The sequence below is a fragment of the Platalea leucorodia genome (genome assembly GCF_965183815.1).
Source record: "Platalea leucorodia genome assembly, chromosome: 1".
Lineage (NCBI taxonomy): Eukaryota > Metazoa > Chordata > Aves > Pelecaniformes > Threskiornithidae > Platalea > Platalea leucorodia.
In genome coordinates, this window is record NC_138823.1 from 36,430,322 (window position 1) to 36,447,697 (window position 17,376).

Below are 17,376 nucleotides of genomic sequence, written 5' to 3' on the forward strand. Positions count from 1 at the left end.
ATGTCACCTTGAGACAGAACAAAATAGGGCTAGAGATTGTATTTATATGTATGTATATAAACAAACTGACAGCCTCACTTACTTTGTTGAGACTCTGTGCCCTGTGAACATTGAGAGCTGTCAGCCAGGAATTACTTCATTTTGCCCACTTATTTGTATAATACAAAGACTGTAACGTTATAATATTAATTCAGTCTTAAAACTGCAAAATTAAAACCGATTTAATAACTCAGCCATGTTTACAATATTTCTATTCTAGTTTAAAGTATATGGCATAACTGTTAACAAAAACTAGTTCAGTAGAACAAGTCTTCTAAGTATTTTAGATAATTTAAAAAAGATATTTAAAAACCTTACTTTTTGCATGCTTGAAGGTGCAATCTTTATGATGTATTCATAGGACTTTTGTGTGAGGAATGGCCAAATGTTAGGTCTCTAAATCCATATTTAAAACTGCTAGCATCTCATTCCTCATAGCACTGTTTACTGCTGTTATGCCAGTGACTGCATGACAAGCTGTGAACTCAGAAAGTTGTTACTTGGCCAATGAGCCATGTGAACTTGTGAATTCTGTTCTGAAGTGAGTTCTCTCTCTTCGTGGAGTTCAGAACCTGCCATGTAGCCATTTTGTAATATGGCTGACAAAACACGGCAAATTGCACTTGCTGTCTCTGAGTGTCTTAAGAAGAAATATCTTGACAATCAATATAACGTTAGATGAGCAGTTATGCTATCTCCAAATGTTTGCGCTTTTTTTCTCAGAGCTAGCATGTGTGTTATTGTCTGATACTCCTGTTTTTTTCTATTGTTCTGTTGTGTTGTTTTCTTATACAGTTTCTTTTTAAATCTTGTTTTTATAATCTCATAAATGACTAGAAAAGAAAAATAAGGAAGAAAAATGTCTCTCTGTTGACATAGGTTCTTAAGCTCCTTGGTATATAAATCAAATCTATATCACTAATTATAAATGTTGAATTTTTGCAGCAGATTAGGAATACATTAGATTGCTTCTTGAACTTCTTGTTGATAATCTGTTTTATTACATGAGTGATTTTGCTGGTACTAAAACTTAATAGCATATTGCTGGATCAGAGTCTGTCTCTATAATGCAAGTCTGATAATTCTGCACCTCTGTAAAGGTCTGTTTTGATAAAGGAACAGCAGAAATGGGAACTCTCCTGTTTTGCTTTCTGTGGTCTCTGCCACGACTGAGCGTGCTGTTGGAACTTACTGGCAAGCTTGCAACGCATTCTGTGTAAATGTGGCAATATTCCCACTGATTGCCCAGTGTCATCCTGTGAAAGCTTAGGACACGTTGCAGAAATGTTAATTGTCATGGAAAATGTGGAGGGCTGAAATCCAGAGCATGCTTAAGGAGCATGCAGCAGGGCCAGATCTGTGCCCTTCCAAAGCCTTGTTTCCTTGGACAGCTCCATATATCTCTCGTGATAGACATGGATTACTGACGTGCTACTGTGATAGAGTAGCAGACTTGTAACCTTAGGAAATCCCTTCTTTCCCCATGATTCAGGGGGGAAATATGCTCTGTGGCAGGTCAGTTTTTGTCTTGGGCAAACGAGAGACTTTCCTTTGCAGTGAGAATCCACGTAGTGAATATTGCCAACTGGTAAAACCATGGCTGTTTCTTCTCAGTTTATTTCTTTGTATAGCAAGCTTTCATCCTCTTGAAATGTTTTTAGGCTCAAATAGAAGGAAATAGTCACTTTCTGGCATTTTGATTAAAATGTTTGGGGAATGGAGGGCTTTTCAGTTCCTATCCGTCTTTATTAAATTCCCAACTAGCTGCGGCACAAGGTCAGTTAAGGTCATGGTTGTTCCTAAAGATAGCATGATAGGGCTTATTTATTATCACCCTACTAATGGGTATCCAGATCAGGAATAATGTGAACAGCCTTTCTTATCCCATAAGTAACAGTTGTTATGAAAAATTTATAAGCACTTCAGTCAGCAACTAGAATTCATTTCCATGAAGAAGGCACTGCAGTGTATTTCATGTATGTTTTCCTTTATCTTCAAAAGTCGTATGTTTAGTAAAGGGCATTCAGTTATAAACATAGTTGCACTGAAGTATTGCTCATGATTCATTGAGACAGAAATTCCATTTTGATGAGATTTTTCCCAAAATGGTGTCTTTAACAAGGATCTGAGATCCAGGTAGGTGGCAAACAGTGCATGTAAAGTAGGCTTTTAAACCAATGGCAAGAGAGGCACCTACATCCACTTAGAAAATTGTCCTAAAAATCTTTATTTAGAACAAATGATGCTATAGGTCTCGATACTGTGTGAGGTGGCTCAGTGTAGTCCTTGGGCTGCTAGTTTGCAGTGATCCAAACAATGATATTTTATTTTATAAGGAATATAGAAGAATTGTTTCTCCAGCAGAGAAGAGGGGAAGAGTTTGGAGAAAGCATATACTGAAATCTTACACCCTTTACCTCAAGTTAGGTTGATCTGTCTCATCTTCCTCTCTTCTCCTCCTCCACAGATGTCAGGTATAGAGAAAAGCATCTTTCATTGTTATTTCCAAAAGTATAATTGAATTATGGAAATTAGGTTCAGAAGACTTGCAGATTTTTGGGAAAGCTGGAGTAATCTATGAGGGGAGTATTAGTCTGACTGTAAAATGTAGCTGTGATAAACTTCTAAGATAAAGCAGAAGATAACATAGATGCTATCTAGATTAACAAACTGTGTAGGACTTGCTGTAAAAATCTAGTAGTTTCTGGAAAATTACTTGGGATAGATATTTTGCAACAAATATTTTGTTGCATCTGTGTGTTAGACTTTCAGTATTTAGTTATGAAATGGATGTTGGATATGTTATATGCTGTGTTTTTTAAGAAATACATTTGTATTAGAGTTGTAGTTAAGATCATGAGTGCACTCTTGAAGTGAACCTCTTGGCCACCCCTTCTTACCACATGTTAATTCATCTTGTGGAGTCTCTTGGACTTCACATCTTTCAAAGAAAGGTGCTCTGCAGGAGTGCAGCTAATGTTCTCCAGCTGCTGATGGGTGCTCACTCCTTGGGACAAGACTAAACCTTGCATGAATAACCCCCTCCCAAAATGCCTAAAGTGTGGATACTGGGCGCTTTGCACCAACCATTTCACTCTGTGAAACTTTTCCTACTGGGCTGCACTGCTTGCTAATGCAGACATAGCAGTTTTGCGTGGAGCTAGTATTGATCTCCCAGGTTAGAGTGTGCAGACAACACATCCTGCATGAGAACGAAAAGAAAATAGTGGGCAATTAGTAAAATCTTTAGAGATTGCATATAAATCCCTTGGATGAGGTCAGGTGAACGAAATAGTGAGGCATGCAGAAATAAGAATTTGGATTGGCAAGGAAAAGTTCAAAAGGGGAAATTGCCTCTCCTTCATCCTTTGCAAACCTGGCACCAGAAGGGTTTCTGCTAGTGATGGTTGCAATTCCTGAACATGTATGTGTAGACGAACATGCGTATGCACACACGCACACCTATGTCAAGATGACACTAAGGCTTTACATGTCAAATGGGGTGCAGTTTGCCTTGGTTTTCTTGGATTAACTTTCTGCAGTGTTACTGAACTGCCTTGCTGAAAGGTCAGGTATGCACCAGTGCTGGTGTGTGGGAAGCGGCGACTGCGTGTGTCAACAAGAGCAAAAGTGGTGGGATGTTGATAGTAAGATCAGCTCCGTTGTTTTCTGAAACGTCATCCTCAGTTGCTTTTGGTGTGCTGTATCTCCAAAAGCTAGGTATGTAAAAATGGATTTGAGGGATTGCCATGCTGATCTGGTAACTCCCTGGGAGTAGGTATTGTGCCTGTTTGCATCCGTGCCAGGTCAGCCCCATCCTTGCTCCATGGATCAGAATATTGTTACCGAGATTGCGCTGGAGTAACCGAAAGGGAAATTTGCTTATTTACTTGAGGCTTTATTAAAAGTCATTAATTAATAATTAATTATGAAGCAGCATGAGCCAGGAGAGAATCTGTCTTACTCTCATTCTTTTTCACTCTCTGACAGCCGTGTTGTGTTGCGGGTGCAGAGGGAATCATAGAATCATAGAATACCAGGTTGGATAAAATGTAAAAGCATTCTTTGAAGTACCTGGTAAGGACTGTGCCCGATTTGTTTATTCAGGATTGCTGAGTATAAAGTTGGTGTTCATTTTGAAGGGAGAAATCTACCATGAGGAAAGTGGTTCACTTCATTAGAAATTGTCATTTTTCCCCTGAAATGTTACTTGGATGGAAAAAAAAATTCAACAGCCCTCAGAGAAACCCATTTAAAAATTATTTCCTTTTTTGTCTTATTCAAATTGCTGTCTTTCAAGCCTGTAAATGTCTGTGTGACCTGATCTAAATGTGGACCCTTATTGTTGGGTCTGCAGGATTAAGAGGAATCAGGACAGGTGCAGAGAGTTGCATGGGGACTTCTGGTTTGTTACAGTGGCTCTTATTCCTTGGGGACAGAAATAACCCTCTTGATCATTTTATATGTATGTGTAAATCATAGCTGCCAGTACTTTGCATTGTTTGTATACACAAATACATAAAATGCAAAATATTGATAGCCATGATTTAAAACATTTTTGGCAGATTTCTGTTTCATTGAATTTGTGGCTGTAGTGAGTGTGTGTGCATGCGTGTGCAAGAATATTAGGTGCATATAGAATATATTTTATTTATATTTCTATAGTTAAAACAGAACCAATGAGCAGCAGTGAGATTGCTACTACTACTACTGCAGACGGGTCTTTAGACAATTTCTCAGGATCAGGTAAGGAATAAACAAAGGTTTTAAGCTCAGCATTTTTTCATTTACTATTTTCTTATGCCATGTGGTCTAAACCTGTGCACAGCTGTTAAAAAGCCTTGTGCACTTTGCAGCTTATGCCTATTTCTGTTCATCTTACTCAGACAGTGTAAGTCAATAGGAGTTTTCCCCGAGTAAGGAGCATTACAACATCGGGCTTATTAATGTCCATTGGTGTCTTCGGTGGGAGTCTCACTAGGGAGTATTCTGGCCCAGAGTAATTACTCTTTTGTTTTCTGTGAGGAACCATACCTGCCTCTGTGATTAGTGTTGTAATTGAGGGGTAGGTCTTCCTCATTTATTGTAATTTATTATTATCAAGGTATTCATTCTTTTGTCAGGCTTTTTTTCTTCCTGGAAGCCAAATACATCTTAGCTTCTAACATACAGGAGACAAACGCTGTGAGAAAATCCTAAGATGTTTGCACAGTTTTGCATACCTGTGGATTAACTGTGGTATTTCTAGCACATCGTTTTTATGGTGCAAATCAAATAAAAAAGGATCTAATACTATGTGATGGGATTATATTTCCAGAGTAGCAAAATTTGACATCTTGCAACCCGTCAGGCTCCAAGTAGCCAACCCTTTTCTGGTCTTGTCACAGCCTCCATTTTCTGCACATGCTGTTGAGTATGAAAGTATCAAACTTAAAAGCCAAAAATAGATTTCTAGAGTATTTTAAATCTCTGAAAGAAGAAAAGGTAGTGTGTTTAATAGTGGCTACATTCATCTGTGGTGATCTGACTAAAGGTCGGACCGTAACATTTGGCATATCTGCAGCCTCACAGGCCACAGAAAGAAAAACTATCAGGTGTGGAAGGCACGGAAAGAGATTCCCTGCTTCCCTCCACGCTTCGCGAGCACTCCCGGAGTGTAAAGATGATGGATTTTCCCTGTAGTTGGCCAGGAAAGGGGTAGCTGGCGAAGGGTAATTATCCGTGCCTTGTTTATTTCCAAGTACTTAGCAATAGGGCCTGTTGTTTCTCTGGCTGTCTGATTTTACAGTAGTCTCATAACCTGCCGCTGACCCCTTCCTGGCAAAGGCTTCAAAACCCACCTTGGGACCTAGATAAGAAATGGCACCCAAACGGTAACCAGAGAGGGAAAGGCTCCCAAAAATAACGCCTGGAGCAGAGCATGCCGGCACATCCGCCACGCTCTCGGCAGCACCCAAAAATACCGAAAGAAATTGGGATGGGTTGGCGTAAAGCTCTGTGTCAGCAGCGGGGGAGAAGCTCACTACTTAGCCTCTGAGGCTTAAGTGTTTCACTAAGAAAATTTGCACGTTGGTTGTGGCATCTTTATGCAATACTGAATGTTTGAAGGTCTGAAGCATTTTAGAAAGCAGATAAGATGGGGAAAAAAAGAAGGAAGTGTAATATGGTAATACATCATCTGCATTATGGAATTATTAAAAAAAAAAGAGGCACGTGCTCTGAAGCTGGCCATATGTTTTCAATCGAGGCACGCATAAAGCTCCTTCATAAAATGTAGGTCTTAAAAATTCTAAAAGTTAATAAAATGTTGCACTTGAGATATCAATAATCCTTTGAAAATATGAAGGGAAATGTTTCCATTAGGAAATAGATTGTTTGCATTGAAAATGTTGTCTGTGTGTGAGCAAAGAATAAACTATTGCTCAGGAGTTGTACAAAGGGGCAATTTAGTATTTGAAATTTGTAATCAAGATTTTAATGTTAAGCATTCTTGTATAGCTCCTGATAAAATATTATTTTCTATCTAAGGTATCAGTGATATTTGAATTTAATTAAAATCTTGTTAATACTCTGAAATTCTATTAGGAAAAATAATATTTATCTTTGGTGTGTGTATTTACACTTCTGTGTGCTTTCTTTTCTCCTTGGTGCAGCAATTGGAAGCAGTGGTTTCAGCCCAAGACAAACACATCAGTTCTCCCCACCACAGATTTACCCTTCCAAGTATGATATCTTTTAAAAATAATAATAGTAGTAGTAATAATAATAATAATTGAAATAGGCAGATTTTAACCTCATTTAAAATAATAATTGGGTCCATCTGTTAAGTCATAATTTAAACCACAGCAGCTTCTAGGCAAAAAAAAAAAAAAAATTAATGCTAAGAATGTATGTGAAAAACATTTGGAAAATTCTTATTTTATTTATTCTTTTATTATTGATTTCTTATTGTTGTTTTGTCTTTGCCTTAGAGTTTCTGTTGTCTAGCACAGCTTATGATTATGTGTTAATGAAGTAGCAGGATTATAGTAAGGCTAAAAATAAGTACACGCATGTCTGTCTAATGCAGTGTCTGTCCTATTTTCTGTCATTTGTAATCAATAGCAGACCATACCCACATATTCTTCCTACCCCCTCTTCACAAACGATGGCTGCATATGGGCAGACACAGTTTACAACGGGGATGCAACAAGCTACAGCTTATGCCACCTACCCCCAGCCCAGCCAACCTTATGGAATCCCTTCGTATGGTAAGAAACCCTGTCCATGTTACTTTATTCCAGAGGTAAATATTTTTTAGAACAAGATTACGTGACCCTTGCGTCACTGCTTAGTGGGACAGCTGTGCTCTCCAGCATTTCTTGTGGGAGACTGGTAATTTTGCCATTGGAGTGGGTGATGCTTAATTTATGTATTAAAGAGCTAAGAAGCTACTGAGAGGATGACTCTGTTTTGGGATCAAGCAGAGAGATTCATTAGATATTTATTAGTGATATAAAAAAACCAGCACTGAAATGGGAAAAGAGATCTAGGGATTTCCATTACACAGGCACAGCTCCTGGTGACTTGCTGAGGAGCTCTGCTCTCCAGCAATGGAGTGGGGTACTTCGGTACATAAACATCTGAATTTCAGCTGATCCAGATTACTGGAACCCAAGGGAATCAGTGAAGCTGTGCTGATTTTCAGCAGGTGAAAAACTGATTAAAAAAGGCCCTCACCAAAAAATTCTCACTTTCAATGTTTTAAAACTCCCTGGAGGTGAAAATTGAGGTAAATTGCCACTAAAGCTTTGTCTGCCTGATGAAGGAGATAGTACTAAGTAGCAAATATTTTTTAAAAAAATTAATTTAAAAACAGGCTGCTGTGGGTGAGACCATTTTGCTGGCAGACCACATAGCAGTTCAGCAGCAAGGATGCATTATTAGAAAATACGTCTTCTATTCCTCTGGGGGAATATATTAAAAATATACAACCCACATGCTTTTAGCAGTATATTTTGTAAAGATACATTCAGGTAATGTAAGTTCTATACCAAAAAGACAGCACTCACAGTACAAGCTGTGCCCCTTAAAATCGTTAAAACTTTTAAGTGCAAAACTGGTGAATCTTTCATCCTGAAATCTGCAAGTTGAAATGCACCGGGTCTGCAGCAGATTATTGTGAACAGTAGGTACAAGAAATAGATTACTATTTCCCCTTACTTTAAAAAATGTGTTTCATTAATATATCATCAATAATTATGATCCAAGGAAGCATTCTTCCTGTGGCTACAGCCTTGATTACTTACTGCCAAAAACACGGTTCTAAACATGAATTGGATGTTTCAGTTTCAGTTTGAATCCACATATTTTAAACTTATACAAACAAAATATTTTAAGGATATTTAAGCTACATTTTCAAGACTATGGAGATGGGGATTCTTCCCACCACCACCAGGAGCTCATGTTGGTGATGAGAGCTTGTCTGCTATTTCCAGCTGGATCGGGTGGTGTGATAACAGACAACTCCTTCCCCCGCCACGCTTTTCTTGACCTGTTTCTCCTGCGGACACCTCACGTTCGTACTTGGCTGGCTGCGGTGGCTTGGGCAGCCCAAACAGTGACTTTTTTGTTTTTTGCTTGGTTCCTCTGGATGAAATCCTGACCTCACTGAAGTCAACTATAAAACTCCCACTGACTTCAGCAAGGCCTTGATTTCACTACTTGAGTTTAGCTGTCTCGCTGTCATCGGAGCTATAATTGAGAGTTGCTTTACTTGGCAACTGCTCGCTGGGGGTTAACATGCCTGCCTGCTCTTTTGTTTTGTTTTGTTTTTTTGCCCAGTCCGTCCCCCGTGCCTAGGACTTTGGATAATTTAGCCTAACGTTTTACATTGCAGAGCTGCTTTTGACCACTGAAACCCCCAGCTCCTGAGCCAAGTGGATTTTAACGTGTTTTGTTCTTTTCAGACAGTGCCTCATGACTGGAGCTAAGGTGCTTCATGCTGATTTACTTTATAGGAGTAATATTTAAAAGCAAATAACTACTAAAAAGTTTTGGGACCTAACACCGTATATATTTTTGCGTATTTAAGGCACATCATATAATCCGTGCTCCCAAAATAAATTACATGGGGAACACTGGGACGCTCATTTGCAACAGGCAAGAACCTTGCCTGCCTTGGCCTTGTTTAGAGCCAAAAATCTCTTGGGTCTGTCCTTTCTCCTGTCCAGGCAGAGAGCTTCCAGCAGGTATAAAGAGAGGAGGCTTATGACATAGGTGAAAGGAAAAACTCTTGTTTCTTTACCCTGGGGCTTACTGGAAGAAAATGTATTTGTGAATTCCCATATCAGCCTCCCTCAAGTTTTCTCTCTAGGGCAGAGTTTGGGAAGGTGCTGTCTCGAACGCACCTCTAGCCTCTTCATTTTTCCACTCCCCCACCTCCATGGTGGTGCAGCCGTGCAGGCAGGAAGGGGGGCGGAGGGGAATGCCACCGACAGCTGCCTCCCAGGGGCTCCTGGCTCTGCTTCATCTGCAAAGCCCCTGAGGAGGCTGGAGAATTTCCTGAAGCTCCCTCCTCCTGCCTGCTCCGGTACCAGCACCTAGCAAAGGCTTCGCTTACCAACTTCTTTTCTTTCCAGACCCTGGCAGTCCCCTTACGTTTTCTCACTGTCCCTTCCCCCTTCCTTGCATACATTAGACTTGGGAGAAGGAGAAGGGAGCATCAAGGTTTGATGAGTGAAGGCCTTCTAGATGAGAGCAGGTGGGAAGAGTAAGTCCCAGGAGATGAAAGGCTCTTCATAGCATGGAGGTTTGCAAAAGGGCACGTCAGTGCCAAGTTGTCTTCACTCAAGTGGTATCCTCCTGCTGCTGCCTTTGATCGTCTCTTCCCGCTTTGTCCGAGATGGAGAGTTAAATCAGGCCATTAAAGCTGGACTAGAAATGTAATGCTTGATTTAGTTAAACTTTCTCTAAGCAATATTTAATCAGCGTTTCAGAAGTCCTTAAACAGACAGCAAATAGGGATTGCTGATACCGGAACATCCATAGCAGGAGTTTCTCCTTGGAAAGGAGGTGTCAGATTCGTCATAGTGATTGTTTAATTGTAATGTGAAACAGAAGAAGCAAGTAAGCATCAGGGAAAACCAAGCAAACAGGGTTAGTCTGGCAGTTAGCAGGTCTGGCAGAAGGAATTAAGGGTAATTAATGACAGCAGTTGAAAAATAATGATTTAAATGGCAGAAGAAAATATGCTGCCATTTGGATATAGGGAGATACTGAAGTTTTGCAAACACAGTAACTTCTCAGCCCTCTCCTACCTTCAAACGTTGTTGAATATTGTTTTAAAAAAAAATCTAACCAGGAAATGGACTTAGATTAACAGTCATTTTCAAAGGAATGTTACTAATTCACACTTAGTTAATTCAGTTCAAATAACGGTGGTTTCTGAACAATGAGGTATCACTGAATGCCACAGTGAAACCTAGGAGTATTGTATTACTTTTCCACTGCTTTGGCTATAATTATTTTTAAATGGTAGTTCATGTTGGGACAGCCTTTTAATTAAAAGTAAGAGACAGAAGCTGAATTGTGTGCGTTTCCTCAGTGTTTCACTTGCTGATATTTACGTGCTTGTTGCCTTACAAATTGGGGGAAGAATCACTGGAACTGGGAGGCAACAGTCATTCATTTAATTGGACTTTGGATTCTTTTATTACTAAATGTCGAAATCAGAGGGTAATGTGATGTGTAATGGATTTCCCTGTCAGTGCAGATTAATGACTCTCTGCTATGGTTTTCCCAGTTTGGAAGATGGCTTGAGGAATAGTTCCTGTATATTAGGTGTTTATTTGTTAAAAGACTGGATGCCTCCTATAGTGTTTAATTACCTGTAAAAATCATCATTACACTTGATGCTGCTAGTTCTCTTTATCCACTTCTAATTCCTTAGAAAGCTATTGCGCTCGGAATGTAATGTAATTTTCATGTAGGAATATTATACAATGCAAATCTCAGTTATGTCATTAATGGGTGGATGGCAGGAGAGCTTGGCTATGCTATGCTTCAGTAAAATCATATAAAGTTGCTAATCTACCTCTGTGAAATGCCATGAATATATGGAAAAGTTAGCTTCTGGCAGGAAAGGAAAAAAGGAATAATGCAACTTCCTGTTCATGTATAAATTTCTTTTGCAGTTATTGGAAACACAGTTTTGAATTTAACCTCTCCCTGGTGAACTTCATTTTAATGTGTGCTTTTAGACTACCCTTACTCTGTTCATTTGTGCATGCTCTCGATGTTCGTTCTCTCATGCATGCAATAGTAGGTATATGTTAAAAATGCTGTTAATTAAGTGATTTTATTTTCCATCCCTGTTTGAATACGAACAAATAGATTTGCTGTCACTAACTGATTTAGGTGCATTGTGGGCAGGCATCAAGACAGAAGGTGGATTGGCACAGTCACAGTCACCTGGACAGACAGGATTTCTAAGCTACGGTGCCAGCTTTAGCACACCTCAACCTGGACAGGCTCCCTATAGCTACCAGATGCAAGGTCTGTATAAACAGATATTACCATTAATTAGATATAGTTAATGCTATGGCATTTTTTTCCCCCCTTATTTCTTTACATTCCTAGGATAAAAATGAATGTTTGCTCGAGTTCTTACCTCTGATGCTATCGCAGTTGGAGCTGAAATGATGATTGCCTTTGCTGAGAGCAGCGGCAAGCCAGCTCTCAGCAGTTTGGAAGATCCCTCGCTTAGTGACTTCATTAATTTTTAAATAGTGAAGTGCTGTAGTGTTATTACAGTAAAAATGTATCTCCAAATAGCAATAGTTTAATAAATAGTGAATGTGACAAAGCGAGTCCTGGAAAACGTGTCAGGATTATGAATTTAGGAAGTGCCAAATATAATTTGACACCTGAGTGTGTGCGGGGAGGGAGAAGATAAAAATACCTACTGCAGCTGTGGAGGTAGCTAAGTAATGATTGAAGTCTGTTTCTTTGAAGTCTATTTAAAAGCTGTAAGTCTTTGTATGTGCGGGCTATTATTATCAATTATATTTTGTAGCCTTACTTGCCTGTATAGTTTACTTAATATATTTCCACCTTGTTCTCCCTATTCCCTTTTCCCCTTCTGTATCGGGAAGTCGCTGGGTGTGCCTGCTTCTGGATTTTCACCACTTTAAGGGATATTTTAAAAAAATCTTTGTTCACTAGAAATAGCTGATTTTGGATGTCTGCTGCAGGAATTTTCAGCCCTGAATTTGACAGTTGACATTACGTGTGTTGCAGATTTTAGAATTGTTGGAATCAGTATCGCTCACAGAATTGGACCGCATTTTTTAAAAGTTTAGCACCTCTCTTTATTATTACCATGCTCCATTTAAATTCTGTGCGATCATGTAAATGCTCCATGAAATGTCTTGAGGCAGGAGTGCTTTCAGAGACCAAGTGAATGAGGTTTTGCTTTTGTTCCATGGCTTTAGGGGTATATTGATCCAGTCCTTTGCTCAGACACAAGAGAGATGTTTTTTGTTGTTTTTTTTTTTTAATCCTCTTTTGAACTGTGTGTTGAGTAGCTCCATAGGGCAGAAGCCACCATCTGACATCTGAAGTATTGCTTACTTGTAGTGTGCTCTGACAAGTAAGAGGAAGATAGTATAAGAGTAGTATGCAAACTTTCATCTACATGCTGAATAGTGTTGATCTTTTGCTCATCAGAGTAAATATAACCATAACCAGGTTATTGGGTTTGCTTTCTGCAGATAAGACGCTAAAAAAATGAACACACATACCCCCCTCTGAAAAAAATCCTGCTTCTCTGTAGGAGAGAGCTCAAAATGCTTGCCAGCAGCAGCTACGAGGAACTCCTTGATCGACATTCCAGCTTTTAAGGAACTGATAATTCATGGTCGCTAGGAAATAGAGTTATTGAAAAATCATGTCTGTGTTGCCTATAATTTCTATTGCAGTAGCGCCTTTGTGCCAGTCATGTATCGGGATCCTGTTGTGCTAACTTATACAGCCAAATGAAAATATAGTCCCCGTAGAAGTTGGAGGGTAAAATAAAACACACAGGCTTATTAGGGCCTAATGTAACAATAAAGCTGACACAGTTTAGGCATAATAAACAGTCGTCACCCCATATTGGTTATCTAACAACAGCTCTAAAGGTGGTTTTTTTTGTAAGATACAGAGCAGAGGGATGTCAATAAAAAGGGATTTTAGGGAGGACAATGAAGTAGTTTTGCAGATGTCTATGGGAAACTCATTCGATGGAAGGAGGAAAGGGCGAGCAACATGGGATAATGCGAGTGAATGCTTGTTGGAAAATTTTAAGAGTAAGTAGTGAATTCTGGCATTAGTAGAGCAAAGCTGGGACTCAGTCAATGGACTACGTAGAGGTCTGTCATAAAGGGTATTGCTTTGTTTTCTGCGATATGCAAACTGTATATAAGATCAGAATTGTCAAGGCCATGAAAGGGTGGCGGTTGTCAACAGTAAGATGTTGGAAAGCACTTCAGCTGTACACGTTGAAATGCAAGGATCTAAAAATATTCTGCAAAAGAAATGTGTTAAAGATGACCCAGTTGTGAAGCTCTAATGAGCGGAGGGTCAGAGGCGTTGATTTCATGACAGTATTGTCTGCGGGGCTGAGGGAGGAGGGGGTCTGAGCCTGGGTTCTGCTCCGGCTTTGCCGTGCTTGGGCTGAGAGCTGCCTGCCCGTCGAAGGCCGCAGATCGCCAGCAGTCTGGCTTGGGTAGAAGAGCCACAGGTCAGAGTGGGAGAGTCTGGGGGTCCCCGTGGTGCGTATGTCATTTCTCTTGTGCTCATGAACAGCACAGCGTGTGGATGAGGGAAGGACTGGTCTCCTACAGAAACCTTACAGACCATAAGAGTGGAAATAAGGAGAACGTTTCAAATGAAAATATTGGTGGAGTTGGTAGAAGCTAAATAGAAAAGAATGACATTGCTGAACAGGTCTCTCTTGCAGTTAAATGTTGACTATATATTTATACTATGCATGAAAATACGTTTTTTTCATGTTTTCATTAGGCTGACTTTTGAATTTGAAACAACTTTAAATTGACTTAATTCTTCCTTTTGATTGAACAGATGTTAAAAGTAAACAGAACATTTGTTTCCCTTTCCTCATTTAATTTTGGAAGGAGAACCTATTCATAGTTTCAACTATTATTTACGGACAAAATTGATTCTCTTGACAGAAGACGGGGTAGTGCTGCTGCTGTTCAGTTGTTTGTGCAGAAACCTCCAGAGAGGGAAATGAGTTTATTCTCCCTTTCCCCTCTAGCAGTATATGGGCAGGCTGCAGCCTCAGCCTTGCCATAGCCTGCAATAGCCATTCTTCATCTTCTGTGTGCGGCTGCTGAGCTGCTAAATGGAGATAATGGATCTCACAACCTACTTCACAACCAAGCGTTACATGACAGCGTGCTCGGGGCCCTGCTGGCATTCTTGCCCACAGTAAAGGGGATTTCCTAGCGGCCTTGCAGTTGCCGTGCTCGTGCTCCCTGATTGGGGTTACCTTGTGCTCGAAAGCTTTGGAGTTATTCTGGTTCCTCTCCGTGGGGTGAATGTCTCCCTGCAATGTAAAGGCGCTGCCTTGCGGTGTGTGTGCAGCCAATTAAACCCAGTGCTTTTCCTGACCCTGCTAAAATTACAGCGTGATTAGTCACTGAACAATGGCAGAGGGACAGACTGCCAACTTTTGAAAATGATAAGGAAAATCACTGCCTATGACTCCTTGCTAAGATTATTCTGGTAATTGGATTTTTGTTTGTCACAAATTTATCATCCCTATAACGGCGGGTGCAAAGTGGAGAGTGTGGGAAGAGGACCTAGGTGGTTCTGCCATGTCTCCCCACTCTCTCCCCGCCCTTACTTTAATGAGTATGTTCCTTAAGCTGTTTTTCATATAAGTTGCTTCATAGATGTTGAAAGACCACTTACATGACTAATGGCTGTGGGAACGGGCCGTTGTTCCTATATTGGCAGAGTTATAAGGATTGCTCAGTGAGGATAAATGGAGTGGAGAAGGGCTAGGGGAAACGCCAAGGAAAGAGCTCCATTTGCAACCGTCTTCTTTAATATCCTTTGATTGTGATAAAAGCATGGCTTTTACCCTGCACACAGGTATCCTACCGCTGGAAGGGTACTAGACCTGTGATGAGCCCCAGCATTGTTTTAGTTACCAAGACTGTGATGTTTGAGAATATACTAACCGATTGGTTTGGGAATTCATCCATAAAAAAGTAAACGTTAAGGTATTCGGTTATTCTTATACAGTATAAAAATATTGTGCTGGATGGCTAAGCAGTTACTAGGACAACAAGGGGGAGTTTGCCAAGGATTTTTAAACACTGTAAGCAAACGGAAGAAACCTTGAGTTTAAATAGCCCATCTGGCCGTCTTAGGCTTTCCCAGGAGAGCTGCACTAAACTTCTGCCACATACATTGTACCCTGATGATAGACATAGCCCATGGCAAGGAGACTGAGCTAGGAAAGCAAATGGACTTCTGTGGCAAATACCCAGGGGAGGACCGCATCCTGCGCCTCGCGGCAGCACGGGGGCGAGCCCCGTGCCTGGAGCCCGCGCCCTGGTCCCAGCAGGGTCCGGCCGTCTTCCGACGCTGACTGGGATTCCCAGCTTTAATGTGGGTCCGCGCTCTTTGCAAAATAGACCTTTGACCTGCAATTCACAGCTTTTATCACATTTTAAAGCTATGAAGCGGGTGAACTTGGGGCAGTAAATCTTGGGCATTTTGTAAAGATTCTTATTTTTGTGTTTGCTCAGCTAAGGCAGGAACAGCAGCTCTATGCCGTGCTGTGGCCGATTATTTAAAAAACAAATGGCAAAATTGGAGTATTTTAAAAAACAACTTCAGGCCAGTAGTTCTGGGTGGCCCACAAAGCCGTTTTTGAGAAACCTGCTTCATGTTTGTTACGGTCTAGGAGACCCCTACCCCTCCTCCATAGGAGCCAGCGCTGACCATGAGATGAAAGAGAGAGATCTGCGTGTTAGTATGTGTGTGTCTTTGTCTGAGAGGGGGAGATGCTGGCTGGCATGTAATTACTTTTCTCATTTGCTCTTGCAAATTATTTGCCAAAGTTTCTGTGGAAAGATAACGTACTCATCAAAAAAAGTTTTGGTTTTATTTTTTTTTCTTCTTATGAGAGGCCTTTTATATCTTTTCAGAATGGTTCAAACCATGCACCTATAAAACTTGTGTTTAAATGCATTACTGTGTCACTCAGAAATAACTACAGAAATAAAAAGAGACACAGTGACTTACATTCTTCCAGCCAAAGTACTCTTAGAAATAAAATAGCATTTCAAAGTTTTGCAATTTAAAATATTTTTCAGCTGTATTTTGGCTCTGGGGTTTGTTATAATAAAAAATAACATCTGTTTTCCAATTTTAAATTAAATTTAAAACAACATGTTTTTCTCATTAGTACTGTTTATCTGTACTATCTGCTAAACTTGGATGTCAACTCTTCTGCTGAAGTAATCTGATTTTAGTTCACAGGATTAGTAGCATCTATCAACAACCACAGAGCTTTTGCACTAATAGCAAATATAAGAGAAGTGTTTACAGGCATTATCACACGTTAAGTTTAAGCTTCATCTTTTACTCCGCTGCTGTTGGACATACTTCACATCTTTGAGGCTTAACTTTTATAGCTTAACTTTTAGTAACTTTTGCAACCAAAGCACTTAAATATTTTTCCTTCTGACTTTTTATAGCTAGGATACCTATTTTTTTTGTTGTTGTTGTTTAAAAAAGTAAATAGCTCACAAATGCCCTTTAGGGGTTGTACTAAGCATGCAGCCCTGCCTACATTCCTCGCTGTTTGGAGTTGCAAGAAATGTCGCTTCTCCCAATGAGTAACCACTGCATAGGATTTGGTTGTTAATTGCGTTGTGTCGGGTACATCAGAGGACTGGTGCATCCATATGCCTGGCTCCCTGTTGATTTCCATCTCTTCTTGCCTCCTTTGCTCACCTGCAAGCTTTTTGCTCCCAAGGTCTCAGTATATCTTTGCACTAAAGCAGGTTTCGGTGGCAAGGGAGGCTGTAAACAACTGGGCGTGCTTTAATGCAAGCTCCTTGCTGGCTGGTGCTCTCCCGCTGGACGAGTTCAATAGGTTGCCTCATTACAGACTTTCTGTTGGCTTACGTAGCTTCACCCTGTGGATCCATATGTCTCAGCTGGTGGCTGTGTCACTCCCGGGTTATAACCAGCGAGGGCAAACCAGCTGAAAGGGGGTTGCTGCCCTTTTAGTGGAACAGCTTCTCAGGTTAGGTATTAAACAAGAGCCCCATC

The 17,376-nt window shown here is 40.3% G+C and overlaps 1 protein-coding gene across 7 annotated transcripts in view; it reads left to right on the forward strand.

Moving 5' to 3' along the window:
• The window catches only part of EYA1 (EYA transcriptional coactivator and phosphatase 1), a gene marked incomplete at both ends in the record, with an annotated part of 155,074 nt that overhangs the window by 78,684 nt on the left and 59,014 nt on the right, over positions 1–17,376 (forward strand). For 3 of the 7 annotated variants that reach the window (XM_082324384.1, XM_082324385.1, XM_082324386.1), the window contains 4 exons: positions 4,705–4,785; positions 6,693–6,762; positions 7,144–7,289; positions 11,437–11,578. In XM_082324384.1, the coding sequence (XP_082180510.1) occupies positions 4,705–4,785; positions 6,693–6,762; positions 7,144–7,289; positions 11,437–11,578 (439 nt within the window). The remainder of the gene's footprint in view (positions 1–4,704; positions 4,786–6,692; positions 6,763–7,143; positions 7,290–11,436; positions 11,579–17,376) is intronic. The other 4 variants (XM_082324389.1, XM_082324387.1, XM_082324390.1 and 1 more) reach the window with 2 other exon arrangements.